Source organism: Pithys albifrons, chromosome 6 (assembly GCF_047495875.1).
Source record: "Pithys albifrons albifrons isolate INPA30051 chromosome 6, PitAlb_v1, whole genome shotgun sequence".
Classification (NCBI taxonomy): Eukaryota; Metazoa; Chordata; class Aves; order Passeriformes; family Thamnophilidae; genus Pithys; species Pithys albifrons.
The window spans coordinates 28456089-28480966 of NC_092463.1; the positions used below are offsets into that span (position 1 = coordinate 28456089).

Below are 24878 nucleotides of genomic sequence, written 5' to 3' on the forward strand. Positions count from 1 at the left end.
AATACCAGTGTCAGATATTATAATTGTATCTCTCTGTCTGATGCCGATGCCATTAAAACAGGAAGATTGATAAGATGTGGTAAGCACATGAAAGCTTTCTAAATGACTTTTAAAAGGTGATTTTTTCAGGACAAGTACGTGGACAGTTTGGTCATATTTAAGAGCTCTGCAGGAACTAAATACATGGCAAGGAAAATGACTGCATTGACTATATGTTGGGCATAAACAGGCTCAGGACTATTTTTAGTATTAAAATCCTAGCAAATGCACCTTGACTATCTAGCTAATACTTAAACATTTCAGGGGTTTGTAACATACAAATTTTATATAGTCATTAAATTTTCACAGAAACAAGCCAAAAAGACTTTTCTGACAAAAGCCACCTCTGCTTGCAAACAAAACCGACAGAATCAGTAGTAAAATGTTTTCCTCTAAACAGTAGAGTTTAAAGATTCGGGAAATTAAATTTTCTCTAACATGCCTGTCTGTAACTACTTATGAAATTTTGCTTTTTGAACAAAAATTGCCTTGATGCAAAGAAAATTTCAGCCCACAGCTTAATACAGACATTTTTGAGCAACAGATGCTCAATACAGCAGAAGAATAATAGAAGCTCAGGCTAGGAAAAAAATCAAAAATATTAGCGCCAATGAGACATAATAAATTGTAATTTTTCAGAAACTCTTTTAATAAAAAAGTCCTATTAAATAGTTATGAAAACGGTTCTATTCCTTACACACAGCATGACTTAACAATTATCATGAAAAAAATTAGCCACAGCATATCACATATCACAGCCTCAAGATTTCATTTGTTCCACATCTCTCCCATGAATGCAGTTGTACTCACAGGGTTTGACTTCATCTCCATAAGATTGTCCAAAATGCGTGTGACTGGTAGATTCTGTAAAACATAATGGAATGTTGAAATGCTTGCTAAGAACTATTCACAGGCACACTATTATTTATGGAAGAGTTTACAGAGTATTTGCAATACTATTTCAAACATTTTTCCTCTTATATTTTGTAAAGATTAATAGCATATTTATCATCACCTAAATTACTTTTCTGTGCAGACAATGCAAACATCTGAGGTGCATCTAGCTAGGCAAAGTGTGAAGATAGGAACAGAGCCGTATTTAGTTATAAGCAACACATGCAGATTTGATCACATATGAATTCTCTGCAGTTAAGGAAAGAATTTTAAAGCTGAAGGCGATAATCAGGGTGTGATGCTGAACAAAACGTAATGTTTTTAAAGAAATGGGTAAAAAAGGCAACCCTGGGAACAAATGTTGAGATGAATGGTAAAAGATTAAACTAAGGTGAGAGTCAAGATTACTGTTCTTTATTTAAGATGGGAAATGTTAGCCTGTTTACATAGCAAAAGAACTGGAAATGTGTCTTATTGACAGAATATATCAAAAGAAAACATTCTAAAGGATGATCTACACACTACCCTGAAAAACACAGTAAAAAACCAATGTAAATCCCTGAATGACTGAAGAAAAAATAAAAAGTTAACTTTAATAGAAAAACCACAGATGTATATTAGGCTTAAAAATATGAGGAAGAAGAGCATTTTATTTGGCTACGTGAAAATACTGGGAGAAGGAATTAAAAGTCGGAGAAGGAATTAAAAGCCAGAAAAGGCATATCCTGAAAATATTGGCAAAGGGGCTTCTTGCTCACTCAGAACCCAGAACAATGAAAGCCATTTTGTCAACAATAATACTAACTCTTTAAAGCCAGACATTTAAATTAGTAACAAAATATTAAATAAAAGAATAGGAAGGCTCCTTTAGAATATAATTATTTTCTATTATTAAAAGAGTTTATCTGAAGAGTTCTCTATAAAATATAACTTACAAGCAAGCTGTGTATTTAATAGTTTCCTCAACCATGTTTTGTGATATACCACTGATTTGTAACTATGTAATGCAGTTTATCATACCTAGTCACAGTGAAATTCCTGCAGAATTAACTTCATTGAATATCCTACAAAAGTGAGACCCTGTTTTTATGAGATAGCTGATATCTTTAATGCACACATGATGCATTTAACAGGGTGAATAAACAAATAAGGGCAATAATAAGATTAAGTAGGTCAACATTTAGTTAGGATTCCATTTTATTTAGTTCGGATATGCAGTATTTCTAAACTAAATTCTGATTCTTCAACTAAGAATTTAATGATCTTTTTCTTAGAAATCTTGATGTCAAAATATGACAATCAAGATTTTAAACTGTAAATATTGATTTACTGGCATCTGATGAAAGTACACGTTGGAGGAAATAATGTGTCCTCTACAGGGAAGGAGACTTCTGGGAACCACAATTCAAAATTTCAGCGACAAGTTATACAACCAGTTTCTTTTCTGTTGTTATTTGCTTTCTTTTGGGGGGGTGAACATTGATATTTGCATGCAGGTTATGCTCAGATATATTTTATAAAGTTAAGTCAGTATTTGAAGGTGGCCATTTCATTGTAAACACACTTTGATCTTCATGCACAATGCAAGACTATAGTTGCTCTACATTATTTATGTGGGAGAACCAGAAATGCTTGAACTGAACAGAGAATTAACACTTTCAGCCTTTCAATCACTCTGTAATAGATTCACTTAACACATACTGTTCTGAGTAAAGACACAGATGGTTATATTTGTTGTTTATGAAGGTTTAGTCTATTTTGAGTATTCCACAGCTACTCTTTTTATAATGCTGAAATCCATCTTAATAGCACATACTGGAATCTAAATCCTTACAAAGAGGTATTCAAAGAAAATATGAACATTATTTTTACTTATCTGAAAACTGGAAGTTACAAAGTGAGAGATCTATCCATCAGCAGAGATTTACATTTACTTATTTTACTGTGCAATGAATTTTATTAATATGATAGAGATACTGAAATCTGTTTTTCCAAGTGTTGACAATACTCATGTAATAGTCTTGTTATCGTTTTTTTAAACTTACTTGTTGCTTCAGTACCAAATTTTTCACTCCTTCCATTACAAACTGTGATCCTGTATTCATAACACGTGAAAAGAGACTGAAAAAAAAATAAAGTGTAAGACTTTCTTTTTATAATTTGTATTCTTAAACTTTATACTGACATCCAATTCCCATTAAAGCTGATGGCACTTAAGTACCAAGTGGTTCAATTTGTCATAAAATATATTCTTCACACCACATGGCAAGCAAGTGTATGGAATACACCTATAATCTAGCAGTTAGATCTTCACCTATTACTAGGAGTCTTGAGTTCTCGTCTTTAATACACTGAACAGCTTATTTACAGCTTCAGTCATTGCAAGCATTTGAGTGCTCCTTTCAAGTCAGTGTCCTAATCATCAGAGTTAACAGAGATGCTGAATGCCTGCAAGAAACCAACCAGCAATTTTTCCAAGTGAAACAGCACTGGAATTCTCTCTAACCATACTGGGTCACAGATGCCATAAGACAGTGACAGTGCATTCCTGAAAATAAAGTTGGTAATGAGGATGCAAATCCTCTCAAGCATGGAAAGACCCAAGCCCTATATCCTGTATGCGATATGTACTTGAAATAAGTAACTACACCTTTCAACAAGCAGACAGACACCCTGCAGGACATTTCAATCAAAGAGCAGTGTGTTCTTGCATCCCTGACAATCCAAGCCCAGGAGAGAACTGATTTGGTATATAGAGGGCTATTCTTGTCTTCAGTCATTGAATTTGTAAGGGTTAAAATGATAGCTGTCATATATCCAGGTCCTGGTGCTGAATTCTTCTCCTGTGAGAGTTAATGTGCAAGTGGAGATAGCACAATATTAACATACTGTGTGGATTTCATCACAGATCCTTTTACTTTCCTCTGTGTGTCCTACGCTCTGTTAAGGGGAGATGAGTGCTGGTAATTGTCTGTAACTTAAAACTTGTACAAACAGGGAGACGTTTTTCTCTGAGCCATGCATAGCCCTAATCACACTTTCAGTACTACTAAAATAACTTAAAAGAACTCAAAAGCTTACAGAAAATTAATCAAAAACATACCCCAGTGGTTTAGGCGTCGTGTTTCCATAGCTGGTTGGAGCTGAAGCCATCTTAGTGAAAGCCCTGTGAAAGCAGAGAGAGAAATCAAATATTTATCTCATGGTACACGGGGCTGTAGAATGCTCCTCTCTAGTCATCTGAAAGTGAAAAAACTGCATCTCAAACTCTTTTGGGAAGCAACTATTTATTATATGCATCCCTCTTGTCTACAAATACAATAGGAATTAGATTTGATACTTAAAAGGCAAAGACTTTATTTTGATACCATGTAAAACTAGGATAATTGATAGGCAGCATCACCATAAACAAAAAAAACTCTGGAGTCTCAATGAAAACAACTTTTCATTTCATTCAGTAAGTTGTTTCTGTCGTGGATCATTAAGGGCACTACTGTGTGCCATGTTCAACAGTGTCCTGGCATTACTGGAGTTTAGTTTTCAAAATAAGATTTTCGTGTATTACCATAACACTGACAGTAAAGAATTACACCAGAATGACTGTGTAAGGATAATTTATGATGTATGAGAAGTAGCATATAATTCTTGAATACAATGCTGGGTTCTGTAAAATTACCCAGTTAGATTCATAGCAGAAAAACGAAAGTACTTACTTCCATTGTTTTATGTAGCTCAAAGGAGCGAGATTACAACCTGCATCCATCAATGCTTTTTTATACTGCTCCAAGTCAATCTGCAATTATGAAGTGGAGAATTACAAGAGATTAAAGCTACTCTTAACTCTACGTGGAAAGACAAGATATCTGCATCTAAATATTAAGCAAGTAGTGCAAAGTTATAGCATTAACCAAAGTTAAAAAGTAATTATGAGTCTTCCTCCCATTTTCTAACAAGTGAAAAAATATAACTTAAAAAGAAAATTTGCCATGACCAGCTCTCATTAAACTTAATACTATTTGTAGAATTCTGTTCACTTTCAGATATGGGAAGTCTTTTATATCATTATCTTTAAAAAAAATCTGACAGAATGTTGGTTTCTGTAGAATGTCACAACACCAGATAATACACGAAGAGGAGCTAATATACATTTATAAGAATACTATTTGCCTAACCAAATATTTTTTCCATCACGTAATATTTCTACAGTGTAAGAAGAATTTTCTTTGAAATTAATCATCCTAATTTCAAAAGAAATATTAAGAAATTTTTTCGTGAATTATTCAGATATTGCCAAAAGATGCATTTCTCCTTTATAAATCCGCTAGTCAATTGACTCAATTATTCTTTAATATACAAAGATAGAGTGAAAAGAGTCATATTACTTTATCTACTTCTACTGAGCAGTGGAGCAGAATAATAGAAAGCATGCTAAGATGAGTCTTGCAGTAACTCTGATCTAAAAATTTCAGAATAATATTCCTTCTTATTAGCCATTCATATAGTTTCAAATGGTGGCTAAAGCTTTGTGAGTAATTTCCAGGTAATACTACGAAATTTATTTTCTGGGTGTTTCACACTTCTCTTTAAAAGGAAGCAGAAATACTGCTGAAACAACACAGAAAAGTTCTGTGTGGTAGAATCTGGTGCTGGCAGCTGTAAAGAACATACATACCTCTGAAGGTGCCTGAGCTGAGCTTATGTAATAGATGAGAAATAATCGCATTTTGTCTTCTGGAGTTCCCGCTGCAGTTAAAAAAAATTAAAAACTGCAATTGTAACTATGCTGCTACATTAATTGTTCTTCAGTAACCATATATATGTACATGCAAACCTTTAGTTATGACAATAATTGTTATCTATAACCATGGGCTTGTTCAATGTATAAAACTAGTAGAAAGACACACAGCAATTTTATTACAAGTTGGGTTAGATGTACTAATTCTTTCTGAAAGTTTTACACTTTCCCTTTTTGCTTGTAGCAAATATTATTCTTTAAATATCTTAATAAATAAGTTAGGTAGTGGAATTATCAAAAAGCAGACTGAAGAAAAATTATAAAAGTAAAAGCCACAGCAGATTTTTTTATCTCTACAACTTGTTTCTGAAATACTTGAGGGCTAGAAAAGCGCTTATATGAACTTCAGTTCAAAAAAAAAAATCCTGAACTTCCAACTTGCCTTCAGACAGGATTTCACCTCCTGAATCATATGTCACACCCTTTGCTGCAGAAAAACACTACCCATTTCTAAGAAGCATTATTATTATGACAATCAAAATTCATCTCTCCAGATCAAAACAATTATGTGGCCATGACTTAAACTATAACCTACTATAGCAGATTTTGAACACCATGTTTTATTTTTTCTAGAAGAGAATCACTGTTAGTTTCAAATTAAGATTTCAGAAGTACAACTTCCCAAAACAAACATTTCAAATTAAAATTAATTTTAAAAGCCTGATAGCTTTAAAACAATAAGAATGCACTTTCTTGTACTTGTGGGTAAGTAAATAAACTTTTTTTCTGGTTTGTTTTTGTTATTTTTTTCTTTTCCTTTTTCTGTTTTGTTTGTTTATTTTAGGTGTTTTTCTCCTGCTATGGAATGTGGCTCATGTCAGCAGGAGATCATCTAATCTAATCTGCAACTTTTGTTTATAAGTGAGCATATATTTAGTTTGGCAGAAGTTAAGAGTAAGTGCCGTCATAATGAACATTTATGACTTGGTACAATCTTTTCTGGACAGTAGGTTTCCCTAACCTTTACCAAACACCAGTAAGTCAGAAGACCAAGAACTGAAGAAACTTTGCATTATCTAAACCAAAAGCCAGGTTTCAAGGTAGACATCCACCTGGAATTCACTTAAACATGCTAAATATGTGGTGTAACTGCTTGGAAACTTGGTTTCCAGCAGGCCTTTCTACAGCTTGTTTCCATAGCTCACTCATCACCAAGTTTCGGTTTCAGCTGGGTCTATCTACCATGCCTACAATGCTCCTAGAAAGTTTGTGCTCACAGGAGTGTATGTGGTCTCACACATGAGTCTAAATGATATATTGTCTTACTAAATAATGATAATAATAATGAAAATATTGTAACTGCATTAAGTATACTTTACTAAATTGTAGGAAAATATTTTGACCTTCAGAAACAAGGAGTTGGGAAAGGATTTTACTGGAGCTGCAAAAGTTGCTAATATGTTGCATATTACTCAACTGATATCCTAAACTCTCTAGAGTGCTACTGAAGATCCCTCAAAAGCCGTTCTCTTCACAAGTCTTGCAGGGGTTGTACATAAGCTCTTTACCAACCCTGAAGTCCAAGTAGGTACAGATTTATTGTGTATCTTAACAAATTTTATACAAAGTTCAGATTTAAAATACTCACCATCTGGGTCAGAAATCATGTCCAGAAGAGATTTATCCAGAGTAGATTTGCTCATTATTTTTTCCTCGTATTCAAAATACACATCCAGTTTTCGACTCTGTTTAAGAGTAAGTGTTAGGGTTAACATCTTAAGACTGTGAAAGAATATTTATTTCCTCTTTAAAAAGGAGTTTTAGTTATAAAGACTCTTTTTAAAATTTTATTTTTAAATAAATTATCAGTAAAAATAACTAATGCTTGCATTATGATATGCTTCTATTAACTTGATTGATGTGTATGTAACAATCACATTAAAAGTGAAAATGCAAGTTAAGAAAGGGATGTCTGATGTGAATATTGAAGTGGAAGAGAAGCTTTGTTTTCAACTATTATTTTGCCATAGCTGAAAACTACATGCCATCATACATAGTGCTGTGCTGTAAAAGGAACAAATAATGGTCAGTGACTATTATATCAGATTTATGCTGAACCTTCAGTCTTTCAGTCATCAATTCAATTATTCAATGCAGATAAATGGAGGAAATTCCTTATACATTAAGGCACCATCCCAGAGGAAAGTTGTCAACTGCCAGCTTGGGCTGGTAATGAAACACTGCATCAAATCAAAGACTTGCAATTATCCACTCATACTGAAGATAAATAAGTTTATTATTAGATTATCTTGCTAATACTGAAAAAGAAGTCTCTCATTATAGAACAACATCTAGATGTTGGGAAAATCCTTTTTTAGAGAGGATGGCACAGGGACTACACAAAATTATTGAGGCAAAAACTTCATGGAAGACACTACATGGTCATGCAATTCATGACTGCATTGCAGCACACCTGCGAAAACAGACAAGCTTTGCACTCCTTGATCATGGACTTACAAACTAAAAGTAGAAAAATGCAATCCAAAACTTATTGTAAAGAGTTCCATTACAATGCAAATCTTTACGTGTGGTCGAACATTAACATGTAGCATCACAACAAATGTTACAACTGCTCAGCTTACAAAAACCATACTAATACCATACTCATACCCAGTAACTAATTAAATCCTGGTGTTTGGACACATTCAGCTGTGTATTGGCTCAGAAAGGAGTCTGTCAGAATAGATCTCCATCTTGCTGCTTTAGAAGTGTTTCAGTTCCACTGAAATGATACTGCCAGAGCGAGACAAGAGTGTCCTGTGCTTTTCTTGGGTTAAGTGATTCGGGAAATTTTGTCTGATAATGCCAACGCATGGAAAACTGGCTATGGGACCTTCTACCCAGTTGTTCTAATGGCAGCAACATAAAAACTTTGAAAGTCTGGTTTTCACATGTTTCTGAATTCTACTAAAATTATTCCTGAGATCACAAATAAGAAAATGGAATTTCAAAAAAATTATTTCAGCATCCCTCAAAAAAAAAAAAAAAGGTACTTCTCTAGCTTAAGGATATTAGGATATTTCACCTTCTGAGTACTGTAAAGACCTGGAGAGGAGAATGAAAAATAAAAGAAGATATAAGTCACAAGAATATTTTTACATTGAAAGCATTTGGTGATCAGCTTAGGATGCAGGTAGCTATACAACACTTCCATTTCTCAGTCACCATTTACTGAACTCCTTGAGAAGAGCAGTTACTTGCAAAACAGTTGCTTTATTTAAACCTTTTGTGGAAGCTTGTAATTACAGCTTATAAAGTAAATTTCCTTGAAGAGTGCTCAAAAAAATGACCCTTTGCTACTTTTAGGGGCAGAAGAATGTTTTCTGTTGATCATCATAGCAACTATGACTACGTAGGTGCATGAAGAAAAAAAAAGAGAGCTAGAGCTTCTTTTAAGCTACATACCTTGAGCTTATGTTAGGCAAAGTTTGAATAGAACTGAACTACCAGCGTTTTTCCAAGTCCTAACTTCAGATGCAATCTGGTACCCAGCACATTAGACATGTTCTGAGACATCAATTCTACAGCATCTTGGAGACTATCTGCATTATAGTTTCCTTAAATCTATCTAGAGAGATAACAATTGGAAAGAAATTACTACAATTTTTTTAGACTTTCCATTATATTCACTTATTTTTTATGTTTTAACTACACCTAGCTACATATGTACATGAAGCTAAATTTAATTTTTAAAGTATTTTTTCCAGACAAAAGGCATGCAATAAACAAAGGATTGTCTTGAAATGTGGAAATGTAACCTTATTAGGATAAATATATTGTTGAATTTGGCAATGCCCATATTATCTTAGCTGGTGATCTGTTTTGAACAAATTTATTTAGATGCCCTGTTAAAAAGTGTACCATAAAAGGATTCACTACTCTGTATTTGTTTACAGATCAATATTTGAATAAAATTATGGACTTCAAACATGAATTACTTTGAATTGTAATTCACAATTGGTAACTTACATGGAGCACAAGCTGAGAAAAATTCTTCTCAGCCATGTGCAACTTCATGACTGTTTGACTAAGGCTGCTGACCAAAACAGATTAACAGCAGCGAAGAAATTTCACTGGTTGCATATATGTTCAACATATACTATACTTTGAACCTAAACATTAATGATACATGTACACTCACTCTCCTAAAATATTTTGTACAATTAATTTTGCAGTGTGAACATAACACTCTTTGTTTTTTAACTTCTATCCACAACAGGGACATCAGAGATAAGCAGCAATATAAAATTTTCTAGACTCTTTTTGATGCAATGAACTGAAGCGATAGATCAATATGACCAGTCTATTTAGCTGCTCCTTCACTAGATAACTAACAGAAGTTACTAGCAAAAGTGCTAATTAGGGCAGTATTTTTTTATACTGGTTTGCTAGGAATTAGACGGACACCTAATCAAATTTCATATGGATTACTCAATAGCCTTAAACACTACTAGTTACCTTTTGATAGCTATCCCAGACAAGCCACATCAACGAGACAGTTACTTCTCAAAGAGCCAACTTGTCTAGGAGTGCTGGTAAGAAGCAGGTGTCCCATTTAATTTAAGTAAGTGCAATTTTGCTCACTCAATGGCAAACTCACAGACATGCCAAGAGGAAAAGCTGGGGAATAGGAGCTAAACAATCCTGTAGATTCAATAAAAAACACAGCAAAGAGGAGATTTTTATGGGTGCCAAAATGGCAAGTAAAGTGAAGAAAATCAATAATAATAAAAAATGATAAAATAAAGATGTATTTACATTTACAGTTATTCCTTTTCTGCCTTCTGCTCCTGATTTCCTACTATGACATCTTGTTCCATACCAAGCTCATTCAAGTGACCTTTCTGGCTGTCATTTCAGGGACAGGGTCTGTATTGCAGTTGAAGTGCCACACTTCAGCTTGCTTCTTTTTAATATATTGGTAAAAGCTTTCAACTTACCATCTTTAGAAACAGGCTGTTCGTAACACAAATTTATTTCGGGGAAAACTACTGAAGTACATGGGAAAGTCTACTTCAGTGCTTTACTCCAAAATGAACACAAATTTTTTTCTTTTTTAAGCAGAGTGGAAGCTGGACTCACTGAAGTATCTTAGAGGGTCATTTTTGTAAGCGCTTCTATCCTCTTTACAGTACAAAAGTTCTTAATTTTAGGGACAAAGAGAGAGAGAACATGAAGAAGAGAGTTTTATAAGAAACTTGTTGAGAAATTTCTCAAAGATGCTGACAGAGAAGAACCAGAAATAACTGCCCAGAACAAGTGAGGCTGGTCAGGTAATTATAGTGTGCTCCTATCAAGAGGAAAAGAAACTCCAGAAGAAGGCTGGAATTGGCAGTCATAGCCAATTCCCTTTCACTGAACTTCACAGAACAATGATGGAAAAAGTCACTGTAACTGAACTTGGAAAATGCTGGTTTTGCTGGAAGGTTACTGAATTACCAGTTCTGAATGACAGAAAGACAGCATGGACCACTAAGACATATATATTTCACAAACATATATTGTTTCTCTTCACTGAGCAATGAAAAATGTTCACTTTACTGAACAACGCCAGAGAATCAACACAGTCCATGGAGGACCACAGACATGAGATTGTACAGGATTTGGCTGAGATGCAGCTCATTTCCCCAGAGCAGCCCTCACAGTGCTGTGCTTTGCACTGGTAGCTAGAAAGTGGTTGATAACACACCAATGTTTTAGCTACTGCCAAGCAGTGCTGGCAAAAGCATCAGAACTGTCTCTCAATATTCCTTCCTCCCTTCATTGAGGGAAAAATCCTAGGAGGAGACACAACCAGGCCAGCTGACCCAAACTGACCAAAGGGATATTCCATAACATACAACGTCAGCCCAGATGTAAGAGTTAAGGAAAGGAGGAGGAAGGTGGAGGGGGCATTCGTTATTTACAATGCTTGTCTTCTGAGCAACCACTACATGTGCTGAAGCCTTGCTTCCCAGGAAGTGGGTGGACATTGCTTGCTGATGGGAAGTAGAGGATAAACATTATTATTTTCCTCTTTGGTTCTCCACGCACAAACCTTCACTTTAGCTTTACTAAACTGCCTTATCCAACCCACGAATTGTTTGCCCTCTTACTTGCTCCCCTGTCTGGGTGGGAAGGGACATGATAGAGCAGCTTGGTGGGCACCTGGTATCCAGCCAAGGTAAACTCATCACACATGGTATAAGACAAAAATGTAACCTTATTTAAAATACAGTAGTTAAAATAGTGGAATTCCTTTACACAATATGAATTTGAAAATTTGAAAGGCTATTGTCAATCACAATAATGGAGTCATTCAAAGTATCAGGCCGTGAGAACAAACAAAAGCAGATATACATGATAAAAAATTATGCAGGAATTAAAAAAAAACCTAAACAAACATAAGTAATTTATGACATATAATAATTCACATAGAAATCTGCCACATAAGTTCATATGTATAATTCTAGAAGAGGTTACCTAATCTAATTAATCATTTCAGAAAAGTGTACATTTTCACCTTTTTATATGTCATGATTAAAGGTACTTCAGTAATCCTTGTACTCAAATTAAAATGACACGCAAAGAGAACATTACTTGAAACTCTAAAGCATCTAGATATTCATAATTCAAGCCCTAAATCTGTTATCTGTTAGGTCCAGTCCTTCATTCACCAGCTTCAGCAGGGGAAAAACAATCAATGCAAAACAAGGATGCATTTGTTCTAAGCACTGACAACAAATACTTGATGATTCACTTTGTGAAAAAGTGATACATACTTTCCATTATTTCACTAAACACTTAAGCCAGAAAACTGCCAGGACCCATAAGTATGTGATTAATTTCTGGTTTCCTCTTGCTGTGTCTTAGAAAATGATCCAACAGAATGTAGAAAGCAGCTGTAGACTGAATATTAAAATATGACCACAAGAAAAATGAAATTCACTTAGTATATCTAAAGCAGGTCTCATAGCATTCTTTGCATTGATCCTCATATATGTAGTGAAGAAAAATGCTCAAATACTTAATACAGTATAAAACCATAATGGACAATGCATACAGTCTATATGAATACACATCCAGGTTATTTTAAAAGTGAAACTATGGTACCCCGAAGAAGATCACGGTGCCTCACTAGCTCCTCATGACCTCAGCACTTTCAAAAAAATTCTCTTATACTAATCTGATGTAATTATTTAATTGTATATAAAACCTATTAACCATAGCCTCAAGGTGCCTTTAGAATTTATTTTAAAAGTACTGGCTGAGACACTGCCCTTTTTGAAAGTATTTTCAAGGAATCCATTAGGTAGCATAACATCCTGCCTATTAAAATTTCTATCTAGATAGAAAGATACTTTTTCCAACATCGGTGGGTGAAAAAAGAGGAGAAAATGGTCAGGAGAAAGGAGTTGGAATAAATTTGACATTCATTCAGTGACAAGGCTTTAATTGAGGCAAAATTCAATACAAAAAAAACATGCTTCGGGATTAGTTTAAGACAGTTCCCTGAATATCTGGAGACGAGTTGATGTTTTCTAAATCAACAGAGAAGATAATAGAGGTGTACATATCATCAATATATTGAAGAAACTGCATGGTCATTTGTCTCACCATCTTTGACAGCTGTACAAAAGGAAGGTAAAGCCTGAGCCTGAGCATTCTGCAGCACCAGAATTAAGAATCATGGAGAAATGGATCATCACTCCTAGGAACACTCTCATAGCAAGCTCTCACAGCAGAGAGCCAAAGAGCTAGTTAAGTGCTTGAGTGCTCTAGAGAGGAATCCTAAGGTAATTCCCTTCACCTCTAGGTAACCAACAAGTGTGTTGCTCTCACCTACTGGAGAATGAACAAGCGCATCTCACTCCAGTCCACTGCCAACAGGACACTGGTGATCAAAACTGATATTACTGCCGTTCTACATCTTGCTCTGAAACTTGGTTTCTGTCCAACAAATAATATATAAGACACTACTGGTGTAGGCTTTCTATTACCACATCAGTATCTTTCTTAGAAAAGTGAATTTACAGACAAGGCATCAAAATACCATTGTTGACTTCTACTTTTTCAGTGGTATTAATGTACTGCTTTTAAATTGTTGGATATGAAAACTGACATGCCTAATAATGCAAAAGCACATAAACTAGCTCCTATAGTAATGAGTTAGAGACTCACTTGTATCTCTTCCCCAACTTTATAAATATGTAAAACTGATTTATTTATAAATATGTAAAAATGAATCCTTTGTTTATATACGGTACTTAAAAAAATTTAGTAGCACTAATAGCTGAGGACAGATCTTACGCCCTTTACAAATGTTAAAAACACATTGCCTTCCATGATTTATAAACATCCTGGGGTAAAATTTTCTAATTACTGATTTTCAGTGAAACTTGGTGCTCGAATCACTTTCCAAAACAGAATTTCAGTGTTTCTGAAAGCCCCATCTATAATTTCTGTTCTCATACTGTGAAAACAGATCCATTTTCCAAGTTATCCTGGCAGTAAGCATTGTCTTCACTTGACACTAAACCCTCTGTGAGGTCTCTGACACAAGAGCAGCAGACTTAAACAGAAAAGAGGACAAGCATCCTTCTAAAGTGCTTAAATTATGCACAAGACATCTGACACAGACCCGGCTGGAAAGACCACTTCAGTAACTTGTGTCATTATTGCCACACTTCTGGGTATCATTTTCCTTCGTAAGCAGTCAGCAGTGCCCTTCTGATAAACACATACAGAACAGAAAATTGCTTAGACAGAAGTCATGACTTGCCATGCCACACCTCTAAAATAAATGAAACACTTCCATCATAAACTTATTTAGAAAGACTTCAACCCACAACAGCAGCTGTGGCCACCATTATAAAAGGAATAGTAGTAAATTCTGGTAACAAAAAAATTGGCATGTATTCTTTGCTTTCCATGCAGAGGCATTCAAAATTCATTCTCTGTCACCCTTCAAAACCAAGTAATGTTACGCCATGATTTCTGAAAAAGTAGCACAATTGAGAAAGCTCACTTTCTTATCTCCACCAGCTCAAATATATTCCTCCAGTTAAGGAGCAGTACTAATAGAAAACTGAGGTTGGAGAGCAATCATACCTTTATGTGCTCCAAAACAGCTGTTGCAACATTTGTATGAAGATCAATGAGCCTCTTCTTTTCCAGGAGTTCTGGAAGAGAGCTGAAGAGATTAAATACAAACTAACCTGCTGATCTGCACTATTGGTTGAATTGTGTATTGTGTACAGTAGGTACAAAAAAAGTTATAGAATCATAGAACAGTCTGGGTTGGAAAGGATCTTTAGAGACCATTAAAATCTAAAATTATAGAAAGGGATTGGAACTAAGAATTTACAGATTACTGATGTAATGATTCTCATAACCATAACAGAATAACATAAAGACATCAGTCACATGTAACACAGTAAACCAGGTTTTACCTTGACTAGCAAAAAATATACATACAGGGTAATTCAATATTCCCATTGAAAGCTTGCGACCAACAACAGATATGTGCCCTGCTAAACTCAACAAATAGTCTACTGCATTTAGTTAATTTCTGATACATATAGAAGTGTCAGTATCTGCCAAATACTATTACCTGTAAAAAACTCATATAATGTCAAATAATTATAAAATTATATTAAATAATAACATCTGTCAAATAAATACAGAACCTCTGGATGTCCTGAAATTTGTCACAGGTGCTTCTGCATAGAACACAATTCTCTATGCAGGATTTGTGATTGAAAGGGGTTTTTTTTGCGAAACCGGAAACAGAATGCTTTGTAGAAAAATTGTTACTTAAGGTGTTATGATCTACATGATTTTCACTGCTGGCACTTGGCAATCACAGTGATAAAAGACTACTCAGGATCTCTAAATTTTCACATCCAAAAGCACCCTGGATACTCAGTGTCCTACTCAGTTTAATTATAAGCAGATGATGAGGTATTTAATGACACTGACTGCATGTCACAAAAAGCCATGAAGTAAAGTAATCATACTTTCTTTCCTTCTTTAAGCAATTATAAAATCTGTGTTACCCATGGCAATAGGCCACTAATGACCTTATAGCTGGAAGGTGACTAGTACTGCCTTTGTATTTGATAAAAAAAGAAACCCAAAAGAGGAGAGCTTTGTTAGAACCTCTGTTTTTTAATGGCTAATGGATATTCCAAAGTTTTGTAGTTGTTATAAAGACTAAGACCTAAACTATGTCTTGCTCTTTTGTTGTCCATCATACGCTAGCAGGGAAAAACTAAACATCTCCCTTCTCCAAGGCATTAGTGGAATGAAAAACAAATTTACAATGAGAAACAAGTCTAACTCTCAGACTTTCAGTATCATCCATGGTGGCTGTCTCCAAAAGCAGGAGAGTAAATTTCTCATGCAGAGTTGTTAATAACTATGGTCTTGCCAACTATAGTTGCCTATAGTAACTACATGAATCTAAATGTAATTAATTACACTCTGTGCAAAGCAAGCAGATACTTCAAGAAGTGGATTTCACTAACAATTCTTTTAATGAAAAAATTCAGAGGTTAGTATTTTTGGTGGAGGAGTGCAAGCAAATCTACAATGCACTTAGATTATTCAGCTTTGCACCAAAGTCATGTGCAGAGGGCTTATACACATTGTGGAAGTTACATGTGCAAGCAACGGTCTAGGACATCACATTTAACTCTACCAGAATTAGAAAGCACTTAAACTACAATACTGAGCTGAATAGCCTACTCCTAAAGCTATTTATTTCAAAAAATATTAAAAGTGCAATTACAGAAAAAATTAGAAATGGTTATCAATTAATTAAACAATAATACCTTATTGATCACTTACCTGACAGCTGAAGTTAGCTTAGCTGTATTATCTGAAAGCATACTTATTGCTCCTTCATCCTCCCCTTCTATACCCTGGGTTTTGAGAAATGGTTTGGAAAGAGGAATAAAAAGTCATAATAGGAACAAGTGTCACATATACAGATACAGTCAGTACACTTATAGAATCTATTTTCTCACAGTGGTATTAATGGTGTGAAAGCATTTTTCAGTTAGTATGGAAGTTGTGTAACTGCAATACCATTAAACACAAGAAATTGAGCCTTCTCATGAAACATTGTACTTCTAGTCCTACTTTTAAGATTGTATTATGGCTTAAATTCAGCGTGCACTGGTAATTTTTGGGTGTGGTATGGCAGGGTGTGCTAAGCATATACACAAGTCCCATTATGCTTTACATAAAGCACATAGAGATGACAAACTTACCATGATACTTTTAAGTCTCTTGACTTCATCTTCTTGGGCTCTGTAGGATTCCAGTTCTTGCTGAACAGACTCGGCTACCTCTGGAAAAGGACTAATGCAATACTCTGCATTAGGGTCAGTTAAATCAACAAATTGAAACACTAGAACCAGACCACGAAAACCTTTTCAGAAATAACAATACACAGATCATGCACCAGTACAAAATCAATGAAAATGACATCTCACTGTAGGTTTACTTAAACTTTCTAAGATACATTCAGTGCTTTTAATAATTTTACATAATCTTGATAAGAACAATTTTGAGCTCTGTAACAAAAAGCTTATATACAATTAACATGGACAATGATGTAGTGGATGTAGCGGGTTGACACTCATTGGTCCAGGTTGCACCAAGACACATCTCTACTCAGGACTGGGTGGGGAGATGATAAGATGGAAAAAACTCCAAACTCATGGGTCAAGTTACAGGCAGCTTAAAAAAGCAAAGCTTGTGTGTGAAAGCAAAAGAAAACAGATGATTTTATTCTCTACTTTCTAGCAGTTGATATCTGGCCACTTCCCAGGAATCAGGGCTTCAGTAGGTAGTGGTTGTTCCAGAACAAAAACACTGTAGAAAAAATTGAATGCCCTGCCCTTGCTCCTCCTTTCTCTTAGGTTTTATTGCTGAACACACATTATATGTTATGGAATATCTCTTTGGTCAGTTTGGGTCAGCTGTCCTAGCTTCATCCCCTTCAAGATCTAGCCTATCCCCAGCCTACTGGTGAGTGGGAAAGTTGGAGAGGCAGCCTTGATGCTGTGTGAGTGCTGGTCAGCAGCCACCAAAACACTGGTGTGTGACCAATACCTTTCCAGCTACCCATGCAAAGCACAGAACTGTGAGGGCTGCTGTGGACAAATTAACTCCTTCTCAGACAGACTCAACACACCTTAAAAAAACCCCAAAATTATAAAATATTTTCAAATAAGCTTAAAAATAGATTTACCATAATATGAAGAATACTTAGAATTTGTATTGATTAAATTATTATAAACTGTGTACCTATCCAGCTTACCTGCCTTTATGCTTTTGCCAGAATTTATCAGATGCAGTTAAATCATAGGACTTCTTATTTTTTTTCTTAGGTCTAGCGCCTGCTGGAGAACTTTCTGTTCCTGTTGATTCTTCCAAGTTAACTCTATTCAAATGGAAATCCTAAAATAAAGAGGAATCTTTTGTAAATATTTGACAGTTTTTAATTATTTATTCAACCTTTTACACTCAACCAAATATCTTCTAGAATATTTTCTAAAAAAATATAAACATAGCTATTTATTAGAACTTCATAAGAGGGCAGGAAATAGTTATTAGCTAACTAGATAATAACAACAGCAATATAAAGAACTCCAAAATTACTCAGTTACTGAAAAAACACCAAAGTAACAAAAGCTAAGCAAAGACATTTGATTGTCTCATATGCGAGCAATCTTCTGACACTGAACTTTAAACGCTGTTTTCTGCACAGAAAATAGGTTATTTAGCAAAAACTCTGCTCTAACAACTATTGAAAACTAATGTAGTAAGTTTCTGTGTTGCAGAAAAAAATGTTTCTCAGGCTGAAGTTCACTTACAAAGCTATAACAAATGTATCAAAGCTGCCATGAAGCTCATGACAACAGCAACAGATTATTGCTCTGGAGACTATATTGCTACACCTTCATAGCTCTTTCCCTAATTTTTTTTAACACCAGTGAAATAGTGAATGCATGATAAAGCAAATGTTTGCAACAAAGCTGCTATTTCTCCATACAGCTTTTCTTCTTCCACAGAGGCATGGACATAGGAACTCCATCACTTAGCTAGAGGACACAGTTATGCTCACATATTGAGTCACTGCTCCTTGTTGGTCTTCTTGTTCTTTCCCCCATTACTTTTGATAAAGACTGCTCTGTGTTTTCTGCAGGTTACATATTTCCTCTGGTTTCCAATAAAAGTTACCAACAAGTATTCCATTTGCTGATTTTATCCTAGAATTTTTCAAGAACATTTCAAATTTCGAAGGTGTCCTTTGCTTGGAAAACAGTGATAGAGTCAAATCTTCAGCTATACATAATCTGTCACCAACCTTTTAGAACAGATTTTTTTTCCAGAAATAAAACTCCACTTTATTATGTTCATTAAACTATACAGAAATAGATCACTGTAAGTGAAACTGTCAAGCAAAATTTTAAAATGTTTCTAGCTATCCCTTGGCAAGGACTTACTACAAATGATCCATGCCACAATAGAAACTAAACTAGCCAGAATTAGTAGAAGTAGCTACTCAAAGGAAACGGCAGCCAATGAGCACAAACCTCACCTTACAAGATGTGTTTAATGTTTCAGCACAAGAAGAGTATTTTTCAAAATACATATATTCAATAAAAACTTGAAGAGAAAAAAATAATTTGATTGCAAATTTAGCTGGAATTTTTAATGAAGATCTATGTTTTTGCTCAATTTAACTCACCAGTGACCTGAGTTTCCAAGTTAATTTTGGCATTTACAAGGAGTCTTCCCAAAATTACTTTAATTGAATAGTGTTCCCCTTTTCAACTCCCCATTTTGTCCTTATAAGGCTTTCTATCCATGCCTCCCATTTTTCTGTATCCACTCTTGAAAGGTTTTTTATTTAGAAATAGGAATATCTTCCCATAAGCCTGTTTATGTATTGAAACACCACAGTTATAAACTAAATGGATGCAGCTCTCAACTTTGTGCCTGGGTTAGCCTATAGTTCAACACTGCACAGAATTCCTGGTCTGTTGTAACTGAGACCTAAGTGAAAAACAATTTGTTTGAAAGTACAGCTTACTCAATCAACCCTCGTGGTAACACTTCCACAGTTACAAAAAAGGCCTCTTAAAAGGCTACCGCGGTTATTCCATGAAATACTGTGCATAAGAGTACATCGTAAGAGCCTGGCACGCTTGCCTTTAAAGTGAATTACTTGACTGGTTTTGAACTAAACTTTAGCACTTTCCATGGAATCACAGACAACTTGGATACAATTTCACTAAAAAAATTCATAATCCTATCCACTCAGTTAAAAATAAGATGCAACATTTAACAAGTTGTTCCAAAGAAACTACTGAAACCTGATACAGTACAGATAAATATCCAACCATGATCAAATCATTAAAGTTATTCCAGAACCTCAGCTGTTGTCCTCAGCTTCCAGTACATCTTGGATCACTCTGCATCTTGATGCACTGAAGTCCTACCCCAACACATGCCTGAGGCCACCCAGCACCACCTTCTTTACATGGCAGATGAGCTGAGTCCAATAGATGGAGCTTCACATGGTTTTACTACCCAGCAAGTGAGCATTTGCTGATTTAGTGGGTGACAAAATGAAGTTTGTATAGGCCCTGGGCAATACCTGTTCCACCTGTAAAAACTGTAATTTGGGTTTCGATACCCTACCCTTCACTATTTTCAATAGAAATGTGTGAAAATCCAGAACTTCTACCTGAAAGTCTCTAGCCAGTGGAACAGTTATTGGAGAAAAATCAGTGCAAACTGCTGGTTTTTCACATATGCCTTTCCTAAAGAAACTAGGCTAAAAATTCTTTATCTGTAAAAAGAACTCTTAAGTTTAAGAGGAAGACACCTGTCATAAGGAATTAATTACATAAAACAGAATTTACAAGTGTCCTAAAACACCCCATTAGTGCTGAAATCTTTATGGTAGCAATGCAAGTTTCTGGCCAACACTCCATGTATGACTATACACTTCACATTCAAATTTGTATACAAACAATATATGTGCATATGCCTGATTCAAGTATTCCTCTAACAGTCTCAATAATAAACTCAAAATACCTCTCAGATGGTTTTCATTAATAACTTTGAGTATAAAAAAGCCTCCAGATACTAATCATTCTTACTCATATTATTTTTTAATTACTCTACACCTATACACAAAATGCATAAATCCTAGGTAAACAGTTTTCATTCAAGTGCATTTCTACTACAGGTATCACAAAATAAATTTGAGGAAACAAAGGCAGTTTAAGGCTGTAAGAATTTAAAAAAAATTTAAAAGTCTGTTTCAGGTTCCTCCAACAGGGTCATAAACCACTTGGTATTGCTGTATTGAACACCTACACCACCTTGTGGAGAAAAATATGAAAATGTGTTTCTAAAAATTGTTGTTAAAACTAGAAGTGGTTTAAAAGCACATTAAAAGCATTTATTTTTCAAAACCAAAGTGCACTTTAATAAAGTTTGGATATTATGTAACACAAAGATCATGAACTACTGAAGAAAAAGCTAGAATTTCTGAATTACCTATCTTTTGATGACACCAAGATTTCAATTTTTTAAATATTGTAGAAATTATTGCTATGTAAACTTTCTAAAGAAAATTTTTCAAGTTTTTTATTACTAAAATAACTTCCAAATAAAACAGACAAAACGGATTTTGGATTAAGAGAGAATCTGGTAGTAAGTCTAACAATAAACTGAGTAAAAAAATAGTTTTGGTAACAAAATCAGATTTATCCTTACCAGAACATCATGCACTAAAGCTTGGTATGTCCAAGTATGATGTAGAGGAGTTGCTAAATCTATGTTTCTGTCAACAAGGACTAATAGGGGCCTTTGGAAGCTGAAAAGATGACACCATGTTAGTACTTCTTGAAACACGATTAAAATACCCCAGTAACATTCTGAGTGCTATCAGCCACCTTCTACATCATATTTCAAACTAAAAGCAAAATTGCCTACTGCTGAACTCCTCTAGACTTCCACAAAGTACCTGGGAATGATCATTGCCAGAAATCCCAGGAATCAAATTGTAGTAATGATAAAAAGATTTTATTTTGTACTAAGTGAAATTACACACATAAATACTGAGCAGAAGTCAAAACACTGAACAGCAACCAGCTTTTTAGGTACTAACTAATACATTTTTGTGTGGATACACATTTGAGTTCCAAACAACAGTTTGAGTGGGTAATATTCGACCTTAATCCCCATTATGAACCTCAAATATAAAATCTCTCCTCCAAAGGTTTTTAATTTCATTTTTCTCCTTGCTTGTATATAGTCTGTGAAAAAAAATAGCAACTTCTGAGATGCACTGCAGTAATTCTATCAATACTCAATTTTGTGGTTAACGAACGCACTCACCCCTGAAGATTTTGGGTTATGGCTACATGAAAAATCTACAGTGAAGATAGGAAGACTGTGAACTGACAAAAAATTATTTCAAACATTTTCCTTCAAGCATACTCTCCCCCTACAGCAAATGTGCCAGCTAAAGTATATTTGCACAGAGGAAAGGCATGTAAGTTCCATACCCTGGACTTCCCTGCAGTAAGTATTTTCACTTAATATATAATCTCAAGAACCTTAGTCACCTGATTCTGAAAACCAAATCAAAGACTTGAAGACACTTAGCTGGTTAAAATTTCTGATATTTCCCTCTCCTTGTATTTTAATTTTGAGGGTAATGATGCTATGAGTAAAACAAGTAATGCCTCTGAAGTAAAAGCAGTGGTTATAATTCAGTTCCCGTGAAAATGAGGGAACTGGTATTTCACAATTATTCTCCCTCCTTTCAATCTCATTTTATTTTGTCACCCTTTTTTGTGCCTTTTATCCAAATTCTGCTCTTAATTTGATACAAAAGTATGATTATGGTTTTATATGCAGTTAGGAGATTATAAGAGTTTCCTTCAGCTACACTCTTGTTAATACATCTCCCACCTCTTCACGTACAGCATAAACTCCCATAATACACTTTCCTCAGGCAGCCTGTGGAATATCGAACTATCTGGCAACACCAGTACAGAGGGATGCCACTGAGAACACATCAGCAGGTGCATGCAAACATCCACAAAGGATTCAAATGGTCATGACTTAACAGACCTTAACCATCTAAGTATGCAAGTGGTAGTCCATAAGCATTTCTCCTCTGGTATATATAGGGATCAGCTCACAAACACTTGCTTTTGACATAACCACAACTGGTAACTGTACAAGTGAGAAAATCAGTCTTTCTTTTAATGGACTAAAGGTTGCTAACAGGTATGTTCAACTAGATAGCACAGTCCTGTAAACAGTGTATTTGCAGAAGCTTGGTTTAGAAGGTGAAACAAATTAATTGGTTCATTAAATAATTTTTGACTTACTGGCCGGGGACCATACACTGATTAGCTATAAAAGTTTTAAAATGGGTTATGATAAGAGATTGGAAAACTCCCTTAAGAGTATATACATTGCTTTAATATAGAAACAAATTCTTGTAAATACAGTTTTCAGTACAGTGGTGTCTTACCCTAGGGAGATATTTCAGACAACTGAAATATGATAAATAAAAATACACAGTTGTTACTAACACGATACCTGAACTGGCCAGCTCCAAGTGTGTCGCCTGTAAAAAGACTGTTTCTGGCATCTCTTAGATTCTCTCTGAGCTTCTTGTCCAATTTCTGAGGAGGGGAAAAAACCAAAACCACTTTTAACAAACCAATGGTTTCCTAACCTCTTTATATGATCAATATTAAAAGATTTATTGTGCTGTTTTTGTAGTTTATAATGTCTTCGGTCCACTGCACATGGGAAAGAAAGAAATCTTACTTTTATTTTCTCCCTCCAGCATTTATGACTGTATTTAGGACTACGCCAAATATATTTCCTTTATGTTCACTAATCTCCTCTCAGACAATTAACAATTACCTTTCCCTAAACATGCAAATAGAAAATAACAGTAGGAGGCACCAAGCGGGAACCACAGCAGAAGCAGCAAACTGGGCTGTCAGACACTGACACACAAGTGTTTCATAAAAATGAAATTATCCTTGATATGAATGCATGCACACTGAATGCTTAGGATTAATTGGTATTAATGCTTCACTGACAAAGAAGATGTGAAGAAGATAAAAGAAATGAAGCACAGTGACTCCTCACGAAGACCAAGCTATAAAGGTTGTTCATTGTGATTTAGTTTGGTCGCTTCATTCCTATTTGATGATTGAGTTCAATGTCAGTTTAGTCTGATTTAGTAAAAATGTCTTGCATTTACGGGATTTCCCAGTAAGAGAGAGAAAAATTTCTTACTGAGATACACAGAAAAACACAAGGCTGGACAGCTGTTTGTTAAACTGTGTAGATGTATTTTAATTACAATGTCAGAAAATCTCTAGATTAGGAATAATTATTTATATGTAAGTTTCTCCTTATCTGATTCCATAACATCACAATTTCCCCAGAAGAGTTCTATGGAATTGAAATCAAAACCAAAAATGAATGTATCTCCTTTCCAGTTTTATTTCCTTCATAAGAAAAAGGATACAATAACACTGGATCTCTGCCTAGTATTGACAAAATTAAATATGGCATTAGGAAAGTTTTAAAACAATGACAGGTGTTTAGAAAAACAGTTCTTACCACTGCCACCATTTCAGCTGCAGTTCCTCTTGAGCATCTGATTATAGGAATAGCGCCTAGTAAAAGATAAATTGACTACTACATGCGTCATAATTTTCAGATTATAAATCAGTGTACTCTTTTCATAAACAAATTTCACTAACATTCTGAGATTAAATACAAACTTACATACATTTTTTCTCTTGCAGTCTTTATCTATTAAACAAAAAATACTATATAGAAATATTAGATAAAGTTTTACAGAAGTGAATACCTCATGCAAGACTGAGAAATACAGTGTACACTAGAAAGACAGCTAATGTGTTGTGGAAAGGACAAACTATCTCATAAAGAAGCACTGAAAGTTATTTTCAAAAGGTTAGAAGTCCCTTGAAAACAATAATAAGTATTACACCACCACCACAATATATGCATCATAAATCACTGTAGGGTAATGCTGTTTTCAAAAGCACATTTTCCATTTGCTTTCAGGTTTCAA

The 24878-nt window shown here is 34.8% G+C and overlaps 1 protein-coding gene across 2 annotated transcripts in view; it reads right to left on the minus strand.

The window, feature by feature from the left end:
* SCFD1 (sec1 family domain containing 1) overlaps nucleotides 1-24878 on the minus strand; it is a 50258-nt gene that overhangs the window by 12617 nt on the left and 12763 nt on the right. For both annotated transcript variants that reach the window (XM_071557997.1, XM_071557998.1), the window contains exons 8-20: nucleotides 24401-24456; nucleotides 23357-23442; nucleotides 21515-21614; nucleotides 18039-18178; nucleotides 16984-17074; nucleotides 16559-16632; nucleotides 14819-14900; nucleotides 7317-7413; nucleotides 5606-5676; nucleotides 4647-4726; nucleotides 4037-4099; nucleotides 2979-3054; nucleotides 850-903 (exon numbers count right to left, since the gene is read on the minus strand). In XM_071557997.1, the coding sequence (XP_071414098.1) occupies nucleotides 850-903; nucleotides 2979-3054; nucleotides 4037-4099; nucleotides 4647-4726; nucleotides 5606-5676; nucleotides 7317-7413; nucleotides 14819-14900; nucleotides 16559-16632; nucleotides 16984-17074; nucleotides 18039-18178; nucleotides 21515-21614; nucleotides 23357-23442; nucleotides 24401-24456 (1070 nt within the window). The remainder of the gene's footprint in view (nucleotides 1-849; nucleotides 904-2978; nucleotides 3055-4036; nucleotides 4100-4646; nucleotides 4727-5605; nucleotides 5677-7316; nucleotides 7414-14818; nucleotides 14901-16558; nucleotides 16633-16983; nucleotides 17075-18038; nucleotides 18179-21514; nucleotides 21615-23356; nucleotides 23443-24400; nucleotides 24457-24878) is intronic.